Here is a 20922-nt window from a genome sequence, read left to right on the forward strand (position 1 = left end):
TTAGGGATAAACTGGTGTTATTTTATGACAGTATTTCTTAAAATACCAATGATTATTTTGTTAGGTTCATTGCCCTAAGCAGTGACATAATAAGTTATTAGAATTAGCTGGGAGAAGTATATTTGTTACAGCAACAAAGCTGGTTTTTACCAGTAAAATTGAGATGCTAGCGTAACACCCAGGAGGTTTGAGATGACAAAACAGTTGTTGCCTAAAGAATATTTCTGAAAATCTCATCTTTAGAACCCCTTTAGTATTCAAAAAAATGTAAGGTTAATTAAAATTATGCAAGAGTAATAGATTATTATTTTCCTGCATTCTTCATTGATATCTTAAAGAATGTTTAGTTCTCATAATACATTAGTTTATTATAAAATTGTAACCCATTCAGAAGCAATTAATTAACATGTTGCAAAGTTACTTGTTTGTGTTCATTAGTTTTCTTTAAGAGCTATTCACTTCAAATTACAAAACCCAACACAGCATGTGAGAAAAACAGCAGAGGTGCTCCAAATACTTCAGTAAATTCTGTTGTTTTCTGTATTTCTTCCTAGCGGAATGTAAAGCAAATCAGGCAGGATTCTTGGCTTTTAAATTTCTCTCACCTGGGGTGTTGTTTTAGCCTCTGAGGAGCACTGTCCTGTTTAATATGTGTGATGGCTCCTCATGAATATACAAGTCTTTTCTCTGCACATGAAATTTGTGTCCTGTTCTCCCTTAAGAGTCTGAGGCACGAAAGAAATAGGATTGTGTTACTTCTGCAAGTTTGTGACATTTCCATAATCAACTATTAGGTTTATAAACTATACTGACAACACTGGAGATGTGGAAGATTATTTGGGCTATGGAGTGAAACCAGTGTTCACACATTAAAAAAAAAAAAAAAAAAAATATATATATATATATGTAGCACAGCTTTCTTTTAAAGGCACTGTACATTGCTAAGGTGCTCATCAGAAAAACAGAGGGAGAATATTAAATATATCTGCCTTGCTTTTTGTCTTGGTGAAAACCCTGTTAGCTTTCTGTTCTATGGTGCCTTCAGGGATAATGACTAAGCTTTTTCTTAGGGTATCTTATACAATTTGAAGGCAGTTCTGCTGTGTACACAGTGTCAGGAAAAAAAATGGGGAAAAAACAAAGATAATCAGCATTTTTTAAAGAATTTGTATCTCTAGTCTATTTTGTTTAATAATATTAATCACAGAGGCAGAAGGGAATTTTTCACTGTGATCTGACTTCTTTTGTATTGCCAGCATTTTGGGTATTAGAAGGGTGAAATATTCAGTAATTCCACTATTCTGGTTTGGGGTGGAACTTTCAACTGATTTTCATATGAGAACTTCTGAGAATAGATGTTATTTTAACCAGCTAGTTTGGAAAGCAGAAGAAAATATCATGTGTGTAAAAAAAACCTGGCTTATCAACTTCCTACAGGAGCAGATGCTTCCAGATCTGGCAGTTCTTAGCACTTTGAACCTTTAAAATATGCTTTGCAACAGTAATTAGCTAGCAGCAAGTAATATGTTTGAAATAAACTTCCAATTAAATGTAATATTTCTGCAGACTTGAATTTTGATATTTTTAATACATTTAAATTCCTTTAAAATATTTTTCATTACTTCTTGACTGTAGTCTTGTCAGTTGTCATCAAATAAAGCATGTGGGTGAGTCAGACCTGCTAATTAATTTTGTTGTTCTGTTTGTTGTTTGGGGTTTTTTTCCAAATTCCCAAGTATTTTGATGAAATGCATTTGATTAGTGTTACATCCTCCAGGAAATAAAATTGCTTAAAGGAAACCTGATTTTATAAAATTACTTGTTTTTATGCCAGAGAAGGAGAGAGATTTTAAGCTGGTGCTTACAGACAAGGCAAGATGTTACTGTGCAACTCTACCAATCTCAGTGCCATGAATGTAGCCTAGAGCAGAATCTTGTCTCAGATTTTAGAACAGAGTACGCTCTGATAGAAGCCAAACTGAAGCTTTTCTGTAGTGCCAGTGAAAGCAGAAACAAGCAGCTAAGATTTTTCTTCCAGCGTAAATTCTTAAGGTTCCTTTGATGCTCTTTCCTAACCTTTAAAGACTCCTTGGTCCAGAGAAGTGTATGAGTTACTTTGTCATTGTTATCCAGCTGGAAGGATATGGTTGTTCTCATTGACACTGCAAATACTTTCACAGGATTGTCAAGTTTTTGGTTAAACTTCATAGCAGGGAATCCTACTTCATGTTGTGGTCTTGGGTCTTGCACTAACATTATTGAATCTGTCCCATCTGGTGACTTTATAATCTCTGTTCCACACTTCAGAGATTCATAGCTCCCACACCCCATCAGACAGACAAATATCTTACGTAAGCAGTGGTTATTTGAGTCCTTTGACTAAGACAGGAGTTTTTTAATAGAAAATGCTTATGGCAGTTGTTATTCCAGAGAATAACTGGGGGTTTTCTGTCTCACACTAGGTTAGACTAGTTCAACCCATCTCTGTTTCTGTACTTTTTAAGAGGCAATGCAAAACTCCACAGAAAACACACTATCCCCCAATTGTAGCCATCCTAGAGATTTTTTTCTCTGCTCTTTCCTTATCTAAATTTGTCTTTCATTTTTACTGCTTTCAAAACTCCCACATTAGGCATGGCTTACATCTTTCATTTTTCCAATCAAAACCATGCCATTTGGAAACAGAATAAAATTTTCAAACTATGCTCATGAGTGAATTATCTTCAGTATTTCTGCAAATATTGATCCAGTTCCAGCAGAGAGTATTCCCCCTCTCCTGCTTCAGAGCCATGATGTTTTAATGCTTTTTCTACCCTGCAGGTAGGTGATCCATGATTGTTTTCTGCAGCTCAAAGAATGGCTGCCTTTCTATAAGCAGGATGATCATTTTAGTATCAATCTCTGTAGATTGCTTTGAGATTCTTTGAAAATGGAAGTTAGGATTGTCATGTGATGCAACTTGCCCAGAACTCTCACTCAGACAAAATGAGACCTGAATCTGGTAAGTCCTAGGGAAAACAAGGAAAGCACAAACAGCTGTTAGGGGGAAAACTCAGCCAAGGCTCTGAACTACATCCTTGCTGCTCCAGATAATTCAGGTACAGATCAGAAAGAAACACAGAGGAACTCATAACAACCTTACATCCTTGTAATCTACTAGTGACACCAGAAATGACCATTAATTAACATTTAGAGAAAGCTAAAGCAGCCTTGCCTGACCTGAAAATGAAGAAATTGGTGACTTTCTGCCCATCTCCATTAGGTAGCAAAACAATTGTTGCTGAGGGCAGGACCCCCATCACACAGAAGACTAAACTTGAGTTGGAAATGGTACATGAACAAGCTGTGCCACCAGGCTGCTCTTGGATACTTTTACCAGGTGGAGTAAGGGCCCTTGTCATGGCCAAAGCAATCTTGACTTGGGGAATTTTATTTAATTTAACTTATCAACAGCCTATAGAGCAAAATTTTGATTACTGACTCGGCCATTGAGAAAAAAAAGAAAAACTAAACAATTAAACAAATATTTAGGTAAACACCTTTTTTCTTCCTCTTCCTCCCAAACCAATGTCAGTCCAATACCTCTCCCATCCTTCTGGGTCCCAACTTACCTTGGTTTTGCCATGCATTACACTCAGTCTCTCCCAGTCCCTTCAAGGATGTGATGGGCAGTGCAGGAGGCTGAGGTTGGAATGCAGCGGTTTCTCTCTGCCAATCCATGCATTTGGCTCATTTTCCTCTGCTCTGATATGGGTTTTCCACAAGCCACAGTCCCTCAGGCGTGTCCTTGTTCTGGCATGGGGCCTCTCCTTCCAAGGGTGCATCTCCAACCATGTCCCCAGCAATGAATTCTTCCATGTGTCTCCTCATGTATCTCCCTTTTGTGGGTGTTGCTCTTTTTAAAATTTGTTTGAGCAGGGGTGTCACGCTCTCTGTCGTGGGTCTTCTGACTGGCTTTGACAGGCTGAGGTTTCTGGAGCATCCTGGGCTGTTCACATCCATATCAAAGTTAGCTGGAAGTTGCTGTGAGGCAGCTCCCTGGCTGCTCCAGCACATGGCAGCCTGGCAGTCTTGCTACAGAAACCCTGCTCAGTATGGACTTGTTGCCTCTTGTACCACTGACAGACACAAATGGAGTTTTCAGTTGGATTATTTGTGCATGTGTGTGTGTTTCACAGCTAGAAATTGCCAGCCACCCACTAATACCACCTCCCTTAGCAAGCAAAGCTTAGATTTTAAGTCACTGAGTGGTGTTCTTTTCTTGTTGCTACCTTACTCTGAATTGCCCAGCTTACTTTCCTTTGCACAGATTACTTTCCTTTTAGAATTGTTTCTTTATTATCTTGTTCAAGAATATGCTGCTAGACCAGGTGGCATGTTCAGATCCTCCCTGGGGAGCAAGATCTTACCAAAAATCCTTTGCAAATGAAATTTTTGTAGTTTTGTAGTTTGGACAACCCAAAACCAACTGCACAAAGGGGAGAAAATGTCCAAGCTGTGGGAGCAACTGACCTGTAATGGCTGAGTCAAGAGAAGTGTGAGTGCACCACATCAAATTACAGCTCATTCTACAATGAATGAGATGTCCTACTTGTGTTTTCTGCTTTCTGGAAAAATATGAGAATATTACAATAAAAGAATATGCTGAAATATGAACCTGCCTTAGCGCTTTGTGATTTTTCAAGAGCTCAGAAATTGGTCCAAATACCCACTTCATTCTGCCTTCTGGAATAGTCAAAATTTGCAAATTTTATGAAACATGTTCATACTAAAATAGGACACCAGATACTAAATACTTTTAAGTTGCCAAAAATCCAACAAAATGCCAATGACAAGAAGAAAATGTTGGGTTTTTTTTTTCCCAGGCCTGCACTGTGATTTCTATTTTGTTCCAGAGAAAGAAGGCACAGATAAATGTATCAATGAGCTTTGAAGAGAGCTGTTGCTCAAAGACAATTCAGCAGTGTTTCCTTGGCAGTATGTCAAGAGGAGGAACTACCTTATTGTTGCTGCTTCTGGCAAAGAAATCAGAGCTTTCCCAGTCCACAAATGGCAGAACATCAAAACGTTACAACGCTGTGTTCCTAGAGCTAATGAGGGGGTTCTTTCATTAATGAAAGATAAATGGATGTACAGAATCCACATTTCAGATTGTGCTGTGTAGAGAGCAGAAACTTGTTATTAGAAGTTCTAGAGATCAGGGAGACAAGGCTTTTTTTTTTTTTTCTGACTGTTTCATTGAATGGCCTTGAGGCAAGCCAGTCCACATGTCTGCACCTCCATTTCCCCAGCAGCAGGCTGGAGACAATAAGAGCTACCCCATGGGGCCACTGTGAGTATGAACAAATCATTTCTGAAAGAACTGAGACTGGCATATAGAACTTATTATATAAGTGTGAAGCAATGAAATGCAAACTAATGAAATATGATCAGACCTGTCACTGCTCATTTCCTGCCGTGTGCCCCTTGGAAAAAATGCACCAAGTGAAATCTGAAATATTCCAATGTTACATCTGAACAACCACTGGAAAGTGGAACAATACTTATTTCAGATTCTAATCTGCATTACCACCTTCTCCATCATTTTTATATACATTTTTGCACAGTACATTCCAGCTTCACTCCTGCCTTTCTCGGCTCTCATTCTAAAAGTCTTGTTTTGCCCATTGTTTTCTACTTTTTCTTTCCTAAATACTTTATTCAATTGCCAGCATATCTGCATTGTGATACCACTCCTTCAATTATATGTTCATTTTGCTCTTGAGCTCAGAATCTCTCTAAAGAAAAAGAAGGATTATCTCTGTGTGAACTGTTCCCTTCTTGCTCTGCCACGAATTTCCTATGTGATACCAGGCAAAAGCATTTAGGATGTCCTGTACCTGCAGCCTGAATGCCTGTTGGAGCAACCACCCACCTAATCTGGAGGAGTTTTTTCTGCAATACCTTTGGCATTAGTTTAAGTCCTTGTCAGTCCTGCCTTGGATGCCTCAGGTTTTAACTTCTGTATTTTTCAAATTCTGTACTGCCTAGTGTGTAACTCTGAAGTTTCCTGTGGCCTGTTAACTTCTGTTCTCTCATGCTGGTTAGACATAACAAAGCCTCTCTAGGTTTCCACCTCAAGGACACCAGGTCCCAAAATGTGTAAACTAAAAGCCTCTGAGAGGGAGACAAACTTGGGGTAATTACAACAAGAACTGAAGTTATAATTGGAGAATTAACCCTGATATGCAAATGAACCAAACTTATAAAAGTGTGAAGAACTCATGACCCAGGGTCCATCTTGGGTGTAGCCTTTGGTCTGCCCGGGGTGTATCTTGAAGGCCCTTCAAATAAATACCTACCTTTATTCCCTTATTCTTGTCTAGTCTCCTCTTTTTAGGTGGCATCACCTTGGCAACCAATGTGTTATTTCAGTGCTGGGCCTCCCATGCAATTCTGCCAGGTTCATCTATATTCTGCAGTCTCCTCACTTGTCTGTCCTTACTCCCCTCCCACATCTTGTTCCACCATGCTACTACCTCCATCTGCACTCCACAAACTGAAAATACACCAGCTTTGCCTCCCTCTTTTTCATCCCAGGACAATCCAGTCCTAGCCAGGAGGATCTTTCTTTTTCAGACTCTAATCTTCACCTTCAGTGGAAAGGGTAGAGAAAGAGAGACATTTCAGGGTTCTTCACCTCTGAAAAATGGCTGTATGTAGCAGGCTACCTTTTTTCCAAGATTTCTTATGACATGATGCTTTCTTGGCATCCTTTACACTCCATAGATGAGAGGCACTTTAGTGGCTGTAGACTTTTCTGAGGGCTTCAGGTTCTTTTTCCCCTCCTTTTACAATTGCAAGTTTTTCTGTCATCACCTGAAGCCTGTGGCTGTGTATTACTCCATGCATTTTTTCCATCCTGTGTTTCACTATTGATTTCCACTCTGTGGTGGGACGTGTGGCAGAAAAGGTGCACATGTTTGTGTTACAGGTGTGTTTGGGATGAGCACGGTGTGGTGTTTCCAGCATAAGGTACAGGAAGTAACCACACTTCTGGGTGTGTGGCCAAGGTGGTGTGCTCACAGGTGTGTACTCATTGTGGGAATGATGTGGGAATTATGTGAGATGGGAGGCATTTTCAGCCCTGCTCACTGGCTGCAAAATCTCTTTGAACCCCAGGTCATGGAGATAGGGGATGGCTGCTGCAAGAGAAAACATCTCAGCCTTCTGTCATCTCTGAGAGAGAACGCAGCTGGACATCAAGGAGTAAGGAAAGCTTTCTGTTCATGCTAATCTTGCTGGGAAAAGCGCAGGTGCTACTGGAGGAATAGTAGGGTACTGCAGGACGCAAGAGGCGAAGAAAACATAAAGGGTTTACTCCAAGGAGGAGAACTCTGTACAAGTAAATACACCATGAACTCCTGGTCTCCCTGATACATCAGGAAACACTCTCAAGTTCTGCAGGCAGTTCCCACCCTCTTGTCGCCCCGTGCTCCATCAGTCCCTTGGGAACAGCATCCATAATGCTGAGCACTAGCAGAAGGGATCATATCTGGGAGAGCAAAGCCGGATTTTCAGCAGCAAGGAAACAGTCTGTGGATTTGGTGGCATCTGTGTCTTGCCACATGTGCTGGGAACACTGAATGGGAATGCTTTTGCCCCAGTCAACAGCAAAGAGTTACATCCTCTGCAAACAATAAGGATTTATTAATGTAGGGATTTACATTCACTGACCTAAAGGCCTGCTGCTACATGGAAAACTGGAAAGGGGTCGAGTAGCAAGCTAGCAAACCCAAGGTTTTATCAACCTGAAAAGGTGGTATCAGTTGGCTCAAGGATGGTAAGGCACAAGGACTGCTAGCTCCTGAAAGCTCTCTAGGTTTCTGAACGGTGTGTGGAAACCGTAAGAGGCAGCTCAAGTGATAAGAGAGGGTTGTGACAAAAAGCCAAAACAGGGTCCTGAGTTCTGACAAAGACTCCTCCCAAATATGGGGGGAATGAAGAGTGGACAGGAGATGAATCCAATCAGTTTTTCCTTCAGCTAATAATTCAGTACATTCAATCTTAATGCAGTTCTAGCAATGCCCCTGAATAATAACTTGAATAATTGCCCTTTCAGTAACTTGAAAGTTAGGACCTTTATATTCTCTTCCTGCTTCCATGTATCACTATTTTTAGCATTTATTAACAATCTTTTAATTCCCAAAGAACAATACAACATGCAGATGGCATTGGCCAGAGTGCAAAATCAGGGAGAATTCAGACCCTTCCTTTACAGAAAGGTGCTGCAAGATCCAGCTTTTTCGGTAGAATATGAACTAATTCCTATAACACAGCTATATCCAGGCCTGAGCTGTGCTTTGGGACACCTGCAAGCTTCCAGGAACAAAAAGACCTCCTAAAGCTTGGCAACACAAGCTGGAGCAGCTGTAGTTCATGGTCAGCTGTGCTCTGCTTGAGTCAGTCTTGCAAGAGCAATGAGCTCTCCAGTCACTCTCTGTGCCTCACCCTGGGGGAAGCATTTATCTGAGACTGAGTGACAACAATGAGCTGGACTTTCTCCCTCTGGAAATCTTATTTCTGTTTTAATCAGTGTTTCTTTCATCTCAGGAAGTGAAAACATCAGTGTTTAGCATGATTTGGGACTTCTTATGTTAGTCCATATATGTCCTTCACAGTGATGTTGTAAGGCCCTAAGTTAAGTGATCTCTTAACTTGGGTACTCTCAGGGGAATATTTTCCAGGGGAATATTTTCCTCAAAAGAAAGCATCAGGATGGAGAAAGGATCCCAGGTGCAGTGATAGTGACCAGGGCAGAGTATTAATTATTTAACCATTCTAAACCAGCTGAGCTCATAATTTCCCCCAGGCCTTGCTTTAATACAATTTCTATAACCCACAGAACAAGGTTATAAATAAAACAGCCGTGGAGCACAAGCTGATGTTTCACATTTGGACCAGGCGAATTACATTCAGCAATGTCCTGCCCTGCACATCTTGTGTTAGTGCCTCTCAGCAAATGCACTGACACAAACAAGCATGGCAGGTACAAACAGCCCTGTGGCACCCTTTTCCTAGGAAAGGGGTGAGATGGGGAGTGAGAGATAAGACTACTTAGATAATAGTGGTTTTCTACTTGAGCCAGCAGACAATACCACAACCCACACAGAAAAATCTTCATTGCATTTGAAACTGAAATTCAATTATTTCAGCTAATAGTGTATGTTTTTAGCTGCATCTCTGTCCACCTGGCTGTAGTCACAGCACCCTTCTGCCATACAGGGGCAGCTTGTTTCAGTCACAGTAGTGGATATGAGCATAGAAATTGCTGCTACGGGCAGGCTCCAATGTAGGATGAATTACTGCTTCTCCCTCAGTAGCAGCAACAGAAGCTCTCACAGTGGTTCCACTCTGTATGCAGCAGGAAGAAAAGGGCCTATTAAGCATACCAAGTTTTATTCCTGTGAATCTCAGTGCTGCAATTCTTATCACTCCAAGCAACTCTCTTGCTCAGTGCTCAGGGGTTCGGGCTGGAGCCAGTGGTCCCTCTGCAGCATTCCTGCCCCCTCAGCCAGAGGGACCCACACAAACCACATGTGCCATGGAAGGAGGGAGAGATGGAGAGGAAGTGGCATGTCTGTCACTGCTTCTCCAGGTGACAGCATGCATCCCTTTCCTCTTCACACACTGCCGGAGCCTGGCTTGGAATCATGGTGCTGAACAAACAGCACCCTCTGGTTTTGCCAGCTCCCAGCAGGACTCCTTCCCTCTCAAGCCACAAATATCCGTAAGAAAAAGCAGCCTAATTTGTCACTACTGCAGGTTTCCTTTTCAAGGAATCCCAGCTTTCCTTATCTTTGCTCTTCCTACCTTTAGAGGGCCTTGTGGCATGGCGGACCCCCTGGGCCTCTCCCACTTCTTCCCATGGGGAGTTCCACCTCAGCCTGGGCTGTGGTGACACAGGAAGAATGAGTGGCTCTGTGAGGGATATGGCTGGCACAGCACATGGGACCTGTCCTACTGCACCCACCAGAGGCAGTGGGGCACAGCCAGAGGTGGTGCCAAGCCCCATCCATAGGTGACGAGGCAGGAATCCCTCCGGCAGGCCAGGGCCTGGCGAAGGCAGGGCTGAGGGCAGGACCTCAGCGGGCTCATGGCTGTGGGCAGCTGCAGGCCAGCCAAGCTGCAGCAGCACCAGCACAGGCGCCCACAGTCCTGAGGGGCTGACAGGGACACTGCCAGGACAGATTCCAACAGTCCTGGGCCACGGGCATCAGGATGGGTGGCCCAAGGGGCCTGGCACAGCCAGGCAGGGCTGGCGATGCCCCTGAGGCCCCATCACTGTTCAGGGCCTTAAAGTGGCAGAAAATGCATCAGTGTACTCATCTTAAGACTTTCTCACATCATCAGGTCTAACTGAAGTTCCCATTGGTGGCATGGCAAGACACAGCTAGGTGTGTATGTGACAATACCACCCAAAATAGGAGAGAAGGGACTTGTCCTGGTAGACAGCACACAGTAAAACTGCGGTTGTGGGAAAAAGTAGCAGGAAAAGTTCTGGCAAAGCTGTTCCTTTATTTACAAGCCCACATCGGGAAGAAATGCTACTCACTCACTTTGGACCAACCTATGATTTTCAAATGCATCTTTATTGATAAGTTGATTAAGCTCTAGTCTGAACTTTATTTTACAAGAACCTGCAGCTAACCAACACAAAAAAATTACCATCATTACCTTGTACAACACTAGCACAAAAACAGAAATGCCACAATTCGGTTGAAAAAACTGTAAAAGAACTAAATTAAACTGTAAACTCTACATGTTAACAAACAGTTGTGATTAGTCCCACATGTCATTTATAAACCCAGCAGCGGGAGGGGAGGACTGAGCACAAAACCAAGCACCCCAGATGCCAACTCTTTCTCCCCTGAGTATGCCTAACCACGTGCTTGGCATGAACAAGTGGGACAGCAGCAGAGAGACGCACACCATCTGCCTGTGTCTTCTCTTTTATCCTAGAAAGCCTCCTGGGTCTGTTCTCTGCTTCAGAACATTCAGAGCTTCCTAAAACAAGAGATTGATGCAGATTTGCACCCAAAGGATGTGAAGAGAGCCTGGTAGTTGAAGGAGAGTCTAAAAGAGAGGACTGAGCAATGCAGGCAGAAACTGAAGTTGTCTAAGTTGGCAGTAGGTACACCTCATCCAAACACATTTATTCCAGGATGGAACAGCAAACCTGAAGTTCAGGATGTAATACTGGGGACATTACGCCACCCACTTCATCCTTTGCTCCCTCATTTTCTGTCTGCCCGTTCTGACTACTCCGTCTGCATCCTTTGTGGTTCCTCCCTTCTCTCCCATTCTTCTGGTACTTCCCACCCCACACAGGCAGTAATCCTCCTGCCCCACCACACTGCCTTCCCCGACCTTCACACAGTTTTGCCAGTAACTCCCACTTGACACTCCCATGAGCTCTCCTGCCTCATGCACCTCCACGTAACAACAGTCAGAGAAGGCTGAAACCTGATTTCCTGTTCCCCACACTCAGAGGAGCACTCATCTTGACTTCTCATTCCTGAGGAACACAGCGAACAGTGATCTAACTCTACAGATAAGTGAATTGAGCAAACACTTTTAACTTAGTTTGGAATTCGCCTGTGTTCTCCATCCTTCCAGTCTTTTCCTCCCTCTTGGTCCCTCTCTTAAATGTAGGAATGTTTACAGTAATTCAGGCCTAGTTCTCTGATTTTTAGGTATGACCCCAGAATTTTCCTGAAAGTCAGCTTGCTCTCCAAGACTCATTCCTTTGTCATAGTTACGGCAATAATGGGAAAATCTGCTGTTTGTGCCACTGGGAAGAAACTGCTCTGGCATGACAGCATAAGGCTTGCACAAGACAGCACCCATCTGACACCCTTCTAAGAACAACACTGGTTTAAAATCAAATAATTTAAGAAAAAAATCTACAGATAATCTATTCCCTTTTCCCTTCAAGTCTAGAAGAACCTCTCTTGTGGCATAGAGAGGCACTGTTACCCAATCACAAAAAGCCAGCAAAACACACGTGGCAGTGACTGATTTCCTACGCTTGTGCACGTGGTGCAAGGGCTGTACAGGGATGAGACACGGAAGGGAAGGCTAAACCCACAGGAATTCTGCCATCCTCAAATCTGCAGAAGACTGGTACAAGGACAATACTGATAGATAATTTTCTGTGTTCACCAATAACAAGACCACTAGTAGTTAGTTGCCTTAATGCACAGCAAGGGTGACTAAAGTTAGGTATCAGGAAAAGCAATCTCACTTGTAGGCTAGCTAGGAACTGAACAGACAATCTCAGCAGCCTCCAGGATCTTCCTCAGTGAAGTTCAGTAAGAATAAGTTTGATGAGCAGCCATGGTGGACATGTTTGGGATACTCAGTCCTGTCTCAGAGCTGGTGTGGCCTCTTGAGGTCCTTTCTAGCCCTGTGCTTATGAGTTTATCAGTTGACTTCACTGAAAAGAACAAAAGGGTAATCTCTGATTTTTCTGTCCAGCAGTTGCAATTAAAGCAACAAAGGAAAAAAAATTGCAGAATCTTTCCTTCCTTTTCCCAACCTTCATGTGTCACAGCTGAGGAGTTCCCAGCCCTCAGGGTAAGCCCTTCTAATACTGATGGACAGAGCTACCAGCCCTTCTAATACTGATGGAAATGATGGGAAACACAATACCCTTGGGACAATTCGCAGGTAGCAGCTGGAGTGAGAACTGTCAGCACAGGACAGCCTTGTGTGGGCAGACTGAAGTACTTCATAGCTCACTGAATGGGAGCCATGGGCAAGACAGGACAAGGTCAGTGTACAATACATGGCATGCCTTCTTCATCCAATGAAACGATTACATGAAAATGGCCATCCTGCCCAGTCACTCTCCTGGAGCTTCACTACACTGGCTTGTCTGCCAGCCTCCAGCACTAACTACTTCCAGCTGTGGCAAGAGAAGAATTGTGAACAGTGGAGTTTCCCCATCCCCCAGTGTGGAACCTCTCAGTAGTCTTTCAGTTCACCCTGTCCCCCTACCCCCACTCCCCTCAATTTAGAAAATAATGATTATAATTAATGTGTGGAAGCTGATGACATTGTGCATGTGGTTCACTTCCAGTTCTCTTTTTTCTCTTCTCATGCATCCTCCTCCTGCCTCTCCAGCAACCCCCTCCCCGGCAATCCATTCCATCAGTCCATCCAGCCTGCATGCCTGGGGGGCTGCTGCTCACTTGCCATAGACGCTCTCATCGCTGTAGGCCACATAGAGAAAATAGTCCTCCTCGTGGTTATCCTGCCAGGGGAGAAAGTGACAAAGTGAGGAGCCAAAGCTGGAATCTCACTGCACGTGAGAAAGCCCAACCCAGAGATGACTGTAACATGAGCAGATAACTTCCCTTCCACTGTTTACACCAAAGAGAACTCTGGCCACAGCTCTGCTTCTAAATACAGGCAGGACACATTTCTGTACACAGGGAATTTACTTGAAGAGCCACAGCCAGACTGTGCTGCAAGCATGAAACAAAAACAGCTGTGACTGTTCACCAGTATCTCAGCAGTGGTAGGGTCTTAAGATTGAGAGGAGAGACTTGGAAGGCCTTAACAAGTCAAAAACCACCTCTAGAAGGTATTTTTAATTTTTCAGAACACTGTGACAAGTGGCTGGATTTCTAAGTCCTGTTTTACATAAGGGCAGTAGAGCTGAGATACTAAATGATTACACTGACACAAAAATTCTGCAGAGTGCCAGCAACAGAGATCTGACCTCAGCTCTGGACAGTCAGACACTTTTCCTTCGATATGTTCAGATTTGGAAAGCACCCTGCCTGTGTTATCTTTTATTATCTTCATCAGTACACAGACTGATGTAAGTGTCCAGTTATTGTCAAAAAGTGACAGACCAAACAAGGCTTACAGCACCACGCCAGAGCTCTTTTATTAAAACACCCAGCAGAAGGAGAAATCAAGGAGAAATCAATCCAGGCTGCAAACCACCCATGGCTATAGAACTGAGAAATATGGGTGTCCAATATGCCTTTAAGGTTGATCAAATTAACACTGCTGAGTAGAAATAATGGGCAGCAATGTTCACAGCATCCTACCTAATCCTCATTTATACAGTACGAGCCATGGAAAAGTAATTCTAGACAAAGGATAAGTGTTCCCTAAGAAAGTATTTATAGACAGATGGATGCCCAGTGATACTGTCCCTTTTGCTGGCTTTTTGCTTACTTTTACTGGCTAAAAGGAGATCTCTTTTGTATACATAGCAAAACCCATGTTCTCTGCCCTCTCCAGCCCCAGCCCCAACCCTTCCTCTGAAACATAAAGTTCTTTATTTCAATATTTTGTTAAGTAGTAGGACCAACATATGACTGCTGGGGCAACTATTTGCCACAACCCTTTCAACTAACAAACAATTAGTTGAACTGCTAAGGCTCCCCAGGCTCCTAACTATGGGATGGAACTCCCCCGAACAGGTGATGGCATTAAGCTCAGGGCAAGAGGGTCCTGTGTTCAGGCATCTGTCACCAAGCTGAGCCTGCTGCCACTCCTGGACATTGTTCTTGCCAACAAAAGGCAAGAGGAAAGGGCCAGGCTTACCTCATACAGCTGGCCCATGGTAGCACTGGTGGGAGGGATGGTATTATTGACAAAGAAGAACAGGGCATCTTCTGGCCTCAGGTGGATCCGCTTTCGGATTAAGAAGTAGAATTGACCAACTGAAGAGGAACAGAGAATGCCTTAGATGCAGAAGGAATGTTGGAGGGGTGTTTTTTGTTGTTGCTGTTTAGTTTTGTATTGTAACCCTAACCATGGCTGTTTTCTTTTGGTGGTGGAAGTCACACGCTGTATATAAAAAGTAGGGGAAAATGAACAATGCAGGGAAAAAACCAATAAAAAAGCAGTAACTTCATGACTAACCATATGAGCAGCCAATCCACTCAGAGCTGGCAGTTCCTCAGGTACCTCGTGACATGTACTCTCTAAATCCACACTCCTCCTACTATGGTACGAAATGCTCTACTGAGGGGATTGGTGGGAAGACCTTTAACTAGCTTAACCTTTAAATCCTATAGATCAAAGACACCTTAGAGAATTTAGCCTTGGTATAAATGGTTGTACCATTCCTGAAAAAAACCCTTACTATTTGCTTGAACTGTGTTGCACGAGAGATTTTTTCACAGTCTATTAAATACCGCAAAAAAAAGAAATGCTGTTCCTTTAACTCAGTCATGTTCTTAAATAAAAACAGATGTAATCACACTCAAAATCACCATGACCATTCAGAAAAGGAACTTTGCAGCTCTGACTCCAGCCACAGGGGTGGAAAAGAATGGGACTATTGCAAGAACTTGTCTCTTCCTGCAACAAGAGTACAGCCTCTGGCAACTCTGCAGCTAGGTCATCCCTGACTGGTGATGATGACACTGCCCATAATACACAATTTAGTCACTGTCATCGTGGTTAGAGCTCAGCTGTGACATGCTAGCTAAGCCAGTGAGAAACCTCAAAAGATCTCAGAGAATTCTGCATGTTGTAATCCAGGCTATAAGGTATAAATACAACAAGGACAGATAAATGAGATGTAGAACCTGTCTGGGTATTTTCTTTGTGCTGATCACAGAGTAAAAAGCACTTCTGAGACCATCTCATTGAAAATCAGGAATAAAGGAGGTAGACATTGTTACCTGTGAGGTCAGAAGGCACGAGATACTTTCTTTTGTCTAAGTCAGGTACTCTGGCTTTGGGTGCTTTTTCCACAATTACCTGGAAAGAGACAGAGAACAAGAAACAAATCATGAGTATCATAAACCAAAACGGTCCAAAAAGCATCAGTGCATAAGGATATTACCCTCTGATGGTGCTAGCAGGCCTTTAGGTATCTATTTAATCTGTAACAAATACACAACATTAAAGAACAGATAGGTGAGATGACTTAAAAGAAGAACAGAAGACAAATTAAAATCACTCGCAATAGCTGTGCTGGGAGCCCAGGGTTGCAGCAGTAAGCATGGTGAGTGAATAAAAGAGTCCAGAACAGACATAAAAATAGGTTTGGCTGAGAAAAAAGAAAATTAAAAATTAGGACACCTTGATGTTCCCAATTCAGGTTAATTTTGTGTGAAGAAGCTGTCAGGAGGCTAATACATGAACACAAGTAAGTTAAACTCTTTCCAGGTTACAGTTCCAAACTGCCTTGCACAAAATCAGCCCTACTCCCAGTAGTCCCACATCCTAATTTCTACTTTCACCACTGCCAAGTGCTCTAGAATGAAGCACAGAATTAAAGAGAAACTACACCTCACTAGGGGTTATTTTTTAGACCTCCAGTTTTTCAGTAGTTATTTTCTACTCTGAAATTCATATCCTTAAAGTTTATTATCCATATTTCATATAGCTATGGACATTTCCTAATCATATAAATATACAATAATTAAAACCAGCCTACCATCTGGGAAACTGGACCCACAGAGACCTCTGACACAAAATACTGATTTCCTTACATAGAAAAATAGGAAGCTCAGCAGCTTTAAGATCAAATAGACCAAGAAATCTTCTGCTAAAAGATAATTTTTGTTAGCAGAGCTAGGCAAAATGTTTACCTCAGAAACAGGAAGTATTCCAAAGTGACCTGATCTCCTTTTCCACTGGAACCTTTGGAACTACTGGGATTGTTCAGAAGAGAACTGCAGGCTTTTTTTGGTTATATATATTTTTGAACTGGTAAAAGATATATCACATTTCAATCTATGTGGCTTGCTGTTCTGCAGAAGCCATTTTGACCATCTAAACTAAATCTAAAGCTGGATTTTTTGAACTTCCTTAACTTTTTAATTTCATTAGACTCCATAATTGTAAATACTCCATCTGAGACACCGTGGGACTAATTTCTAAGGGTTCCATGCTCCCATAGCTCTTTGGCAACCCAAATCAGCAAATACAGCTGTTGTGTAAGAGAAAAGGTTGAACTACTGTGGACTAAGCCTTCTTTGGAAGAAAAATGATGCTGCCCTATCAGTGAGACACTGTGCCAGAACAAAATGTTATCATGAGCTTGGTGTATTTAGCCTGGACATGGTGCAATGCTAACCTGAATCCTTCTAGAGCCAAGTGAGTGTCTGCAAAGTATCTCTCACCAGAGAGGTATCAACTAGGACATCTCTTCCCTGTGCTCCATTTGAATGTGGCCAACACAGCCACACCCCCTGAAATTTCCCAGGTTTGATTTTAAAATAGAAACATGGTTGCCTCAGCTACTTCAGTATTTCCAAGTACCTAAGTTAGTACAAGGCACTCAAGCTCTTTGAGGCAGTTTGTGGCAGGACATGCATTTCTGTACGAGGTGCAGTTGGTAAATGCTGTGAGGGAAGGGCAGTACCACAATCCCACTGAACAGGTGCAGGCTGAACAGCAACGACCGCGTTTTTTACAAGCACAGCCAACGACCTAACACAGCAAATTGCAGTGGGGAGAAACCTTTAGTTCTTGCCTCCAATTAAAAAAACTACTGACAAGCCAAACTGCCTGCTGTGACTACCCTGACTGGGGGGGGGGAGAGGTGTAGATTGGTCGTTAGATTATAAAGGAGAAGAAGTCATGCCGATGAGAACGAGGTGAGTGTTGGTAAAGATTTAGGAAAGACTTAAATCAGATCGCCACTGATTTAAGAGATCTTAAGAAAGATCTTCCTCCTGAAGATGCAGGGAAGGAATGGAGGTGCTCTGCTAATCTGACTGGCAACTGTAGTCAGTTTGCTGGATAACGCAGGTTTTCTGTTCTGAAGCACTAAACCCTTCACATACATAAAAAAACCTACCAGGAAAATCCTAAGGGTAGAACACAGACTATCTACACTTGCTTTGTTGCTCAGTGGTGACTGCGATAATGCAGGGCAGTAAAATCTCATCAAAATGCTGAGATGTATCACAGCACTGCAGTGTAGGCAGCCAAACGGATGACATCTTCAAGGATCCTGCTGTCAGGAAGGGCAGACACACAAATGATGTAAAGAACAGAGTGCTGCATTCACTTCTTTGTATGCAGCTCTGACAAGAGGCAATCCCTAATAATTCACATCTGGGCTTTCCCGTGCATCACTTCCATTTATCCCTAACTCCAGCACACCTTATTCTGGTCCTGGTTTTCTTTACAAAGTTCTGCTGATGCCCCCCCACCCCATCTTGACCTCCTTTACCTCCTTGACCTCCTACCTCCAGCCTCATCCTGGGCTCCCCACACGCTTCTTCCTCACACATTTGTCACAGCCTGCTGTGCAATCTGCCACGTTAATCCTCAATTTACACCTCGTCTTACTCCAGGCCTGCAAGCCCTCATCATAAATACCCGACCCCATACACTGCAAGCTGACCTGCTGCATGCTCAACCTATGCTATGCCAGCCCTCCCAAAAACAGAGAGAACAAAGGCACCCAAGCTCTGACTTCCAAAAACTTTTTCAAGTCCATTTGAGGGTCACTCCCAAGACAAAAAATGGTGTTAGCCCGCAGGGAAAATATGGGGTGTAACTGTTCCGCCCCTGTCATTAGTTTTACAGGGGAGTCCAAGGTTTTTTTTGCATGCAGTACCTTTGAGCAGTAAATCTAGGGCAGATGTCTCCAGTGGGGATGGACAGAAAGAATACTTGAAAAATGTTTATTAAAAAGGAAAAATCACTCCACGCTTAATTAGATTTGTTCTCTTTTTTTCCCCCCCAATAATTATTCGGAATTATGAAGCCAGAATTTTTCCATAGGCACTCCAAAGGGGCCTAAGAATGAGGAAGCAAAATTTAGCTGGATGACCTTGCATTCCAAGGGATATTTTATGCACAGAATGATTAAACAGGAGGGCAAAATGATCGAGAAGTATCCTTTTTTTGCTGATGCAAAGGAAAAGAGCAAGGCTTTATCGAAAAGACAAGCCAAGCTGAAGTAAAATAAAAATAAAAGGGACGTATTGAGATGACCCGGATGCAGACCATGTTTTCTGTGAAGAGTACCCGGTTAACCCACTCACTGATCTCCATTTTCACAGAGCCAAGGGTGAGCTCCTTCCCCACTCATCCCCACGCATGCCAGGAAAAGATCAGCAGTGTTCCCACTGTCGAGATACTGTAGATCCCAGGGAAAAAGGTGTATTCCACCCCGCACCCACCCACCCACACTGCAGCCCTTCCCGCATCACAAATAGTCTCAGCTTTGCATTAAGGAGAAAAGCAGCCTGGGATTTGAATCAGATCAGCGAGACCACGATCATCGGTACTAAACTAATTTCATTCGCCTTCAAAATAAAGCGAGCAGCAGCCGACGGCCGGCACGGAAAACAAAGGCGGCCGAGCAGGGGCACGCAGCCATGGCCGCCCTGGCAGCGCGCACTCACGGGGACTCTGTCGGGGTATTTCTTCCGGATCTTCTCCCCTTCTTTTTTCCTGTACTCGAACGGGTGGTCTTCCTTGTACTGGAACTTCATGGCGCCGGGCTGTCACTCCGCTCGCAGCTGCCCCTGCTATTGCTGCTGCTGCTGCCGCCGCCTCCGCCCCGGCCGGCGCTGCGCAGAGAGCTCCGCCCGGCCCCGCCGCCCGCCGAGCTGCGGCCGCGCCCCCGTCACGGGAGCCGCCCCGACACCGAGCCGAGCCGTGACGTCACGGGGAGGCGCCGCCCCGACACCGCGGCGGTGTGACGTCACGCGGAGATGCCCCCACCGCCGGGCCGGGCCGCGAGCGCTGTGACGTCACGCGGGGGCGCCCCCCGCCACCGAGCCGACCCGTGACGTCACGCGGAGGCGCCCCCCCCATCCCGAGCCGCGCAGTGACGTCAGGGGGAGGCGCCGCGCTGCCCGGGATGGGCGCAGGGCGGGGGGACAAGGAAGGCTGCGTCACCTGCCCGCCCGGCGCCTTCTGTTCGTGCACCGATTTATTGCCCGGCAATACGTAAACACATAAATAAATAAATGAATATGTAAAAATAATATTCCTTTTTTTTCAGTTTACAGGCAGCAAAACGCCGCCCGCCCCCCGCAGCGTGACTCAGGGGTTGTAAACACGGCACCGCTGTATCGAGGCACCCCAAACACCCGCGCTCCTGCACCCTTCGTGCCCAGCACCGCGTGGGGACACGGCTCGGGGTTCCCCGGGTGAGGCCTGAACGCCCCCCTTGTCCAAATGCGGGTTTATGAATGTGACCTGTGCTCTCAGTGGCTGCCAGATGTAACACCAAAAATAAAACCACCCCCCCCCCCCCCAAAAACCAGAAACAAAACCAAAATTGTTTGTTCTCGGACCGTCGCCGTGGCTGTTGGATCTGGATTTTTGCCTTGTTTGTAGCATCTCAGTGGCAGAAAGCATGCCATGTGATGTGTCACACAAGCTGCGTGTTGCACACAGCAGGCAGTTCGAGGTAACTGTCTGCAAACAAGCCAAAACAGCGAGCCAATTTTGGCCCAGTTACTCAACTGACACAAACAATATCTAAGTTTTTTTCCCCCTAGGAGTAGATTGACTTGCAATTATTCACTGATCAGCAGACGAGCAGGTACTAATGAACGGCTCAGCATGCTCAAATCAGCACAAAAATCAATTGCTGCTACCCTAGGGACAATGAATTGGATTGGATTAAATTATTTTCTCTTTGCATACTTTACTCAGAGGAAGCAGAATTTTGCCAAGACTGATCTTCTATCTGTGCATGTGTTTCAGTTGTAGTAGAATATGAGTGGAACACCCAGATGCATAACGTGATTCTCCATGGGCACACCAAAGGCAGAGGTGAGAGGGCCCAGGTTTCCTAATTCAACCCTGTGTCTTGAACAAGGGTAGGAAAAGGTGTGTTGGGGTGTGAATTTTCTCACCTGAATCATGACATCTACTTTTGGATGGCCGAAGTGTGTCTGCAAAAACTCTGGCAGGTCCTTTACTTTC

The 20922-nt window shown here is 44.0% G+C and overlaps 1 protein-coding gene and 1 long non-coding RNA gene across 2 annotated transcripts; one reads left to right on the top strand and one right to left on the bottom strand.

Moving 5' to 3' along the window:
- Positions 1-10612: 10612 nt before the first annotated feature.
- Positions 10613-19574, bottom strand: GABARAPL1 (GABA type A receptor associated protein like 1). The gene is made up of 4 exons (XM_042050789.1): positions 19386-19574; positions 15696-15774; positions 14608-14726; positions 10613-13297 (listed from the first exon to the last, which is right to left on the bottom strand). Exons 1-4 carry the CDS (start codon positions 19473-19475, stop codon positions 13232-13234), a joined length of 354 nt encoding a protein of 117 aa, XP_041906723.1. The 5' UTR covers positions 19476-19574; the 3' UTR covers positions 10613-13231.
- A 108-nt stretch (positions 19575-19682) lies between these two features.
- On the top strand, positions 19683-20419 carry LOC121675380. Its single transcript, XR_006020066.1, has 2 exons — positions 19683-19904; positions 19991-20419. It is a non-coding gene; the product is annotated as an uncharacterized LOC121675380 (long non-coding RNA).
- The last annotated feature ends 503 nt before the right edge of the window (positions 20420-20922 follow it).

Source organism: Corvus kubaryi, unplaced genomic scaffold (genome assembly GCF_017639235.1).
Source record: "Corvus kubaryi isolate FWS band 111438036 unplaced genomic scaffold, C.kubaryi_AGA036_p1.0 74, whole genome shotgun sequence".
Taxonomy (NCBI): Eukaryota; Metazoa; Chordata; class Aves; order Passeriformes; family Corvidae; genus Corvus; species Corvus kubaryi.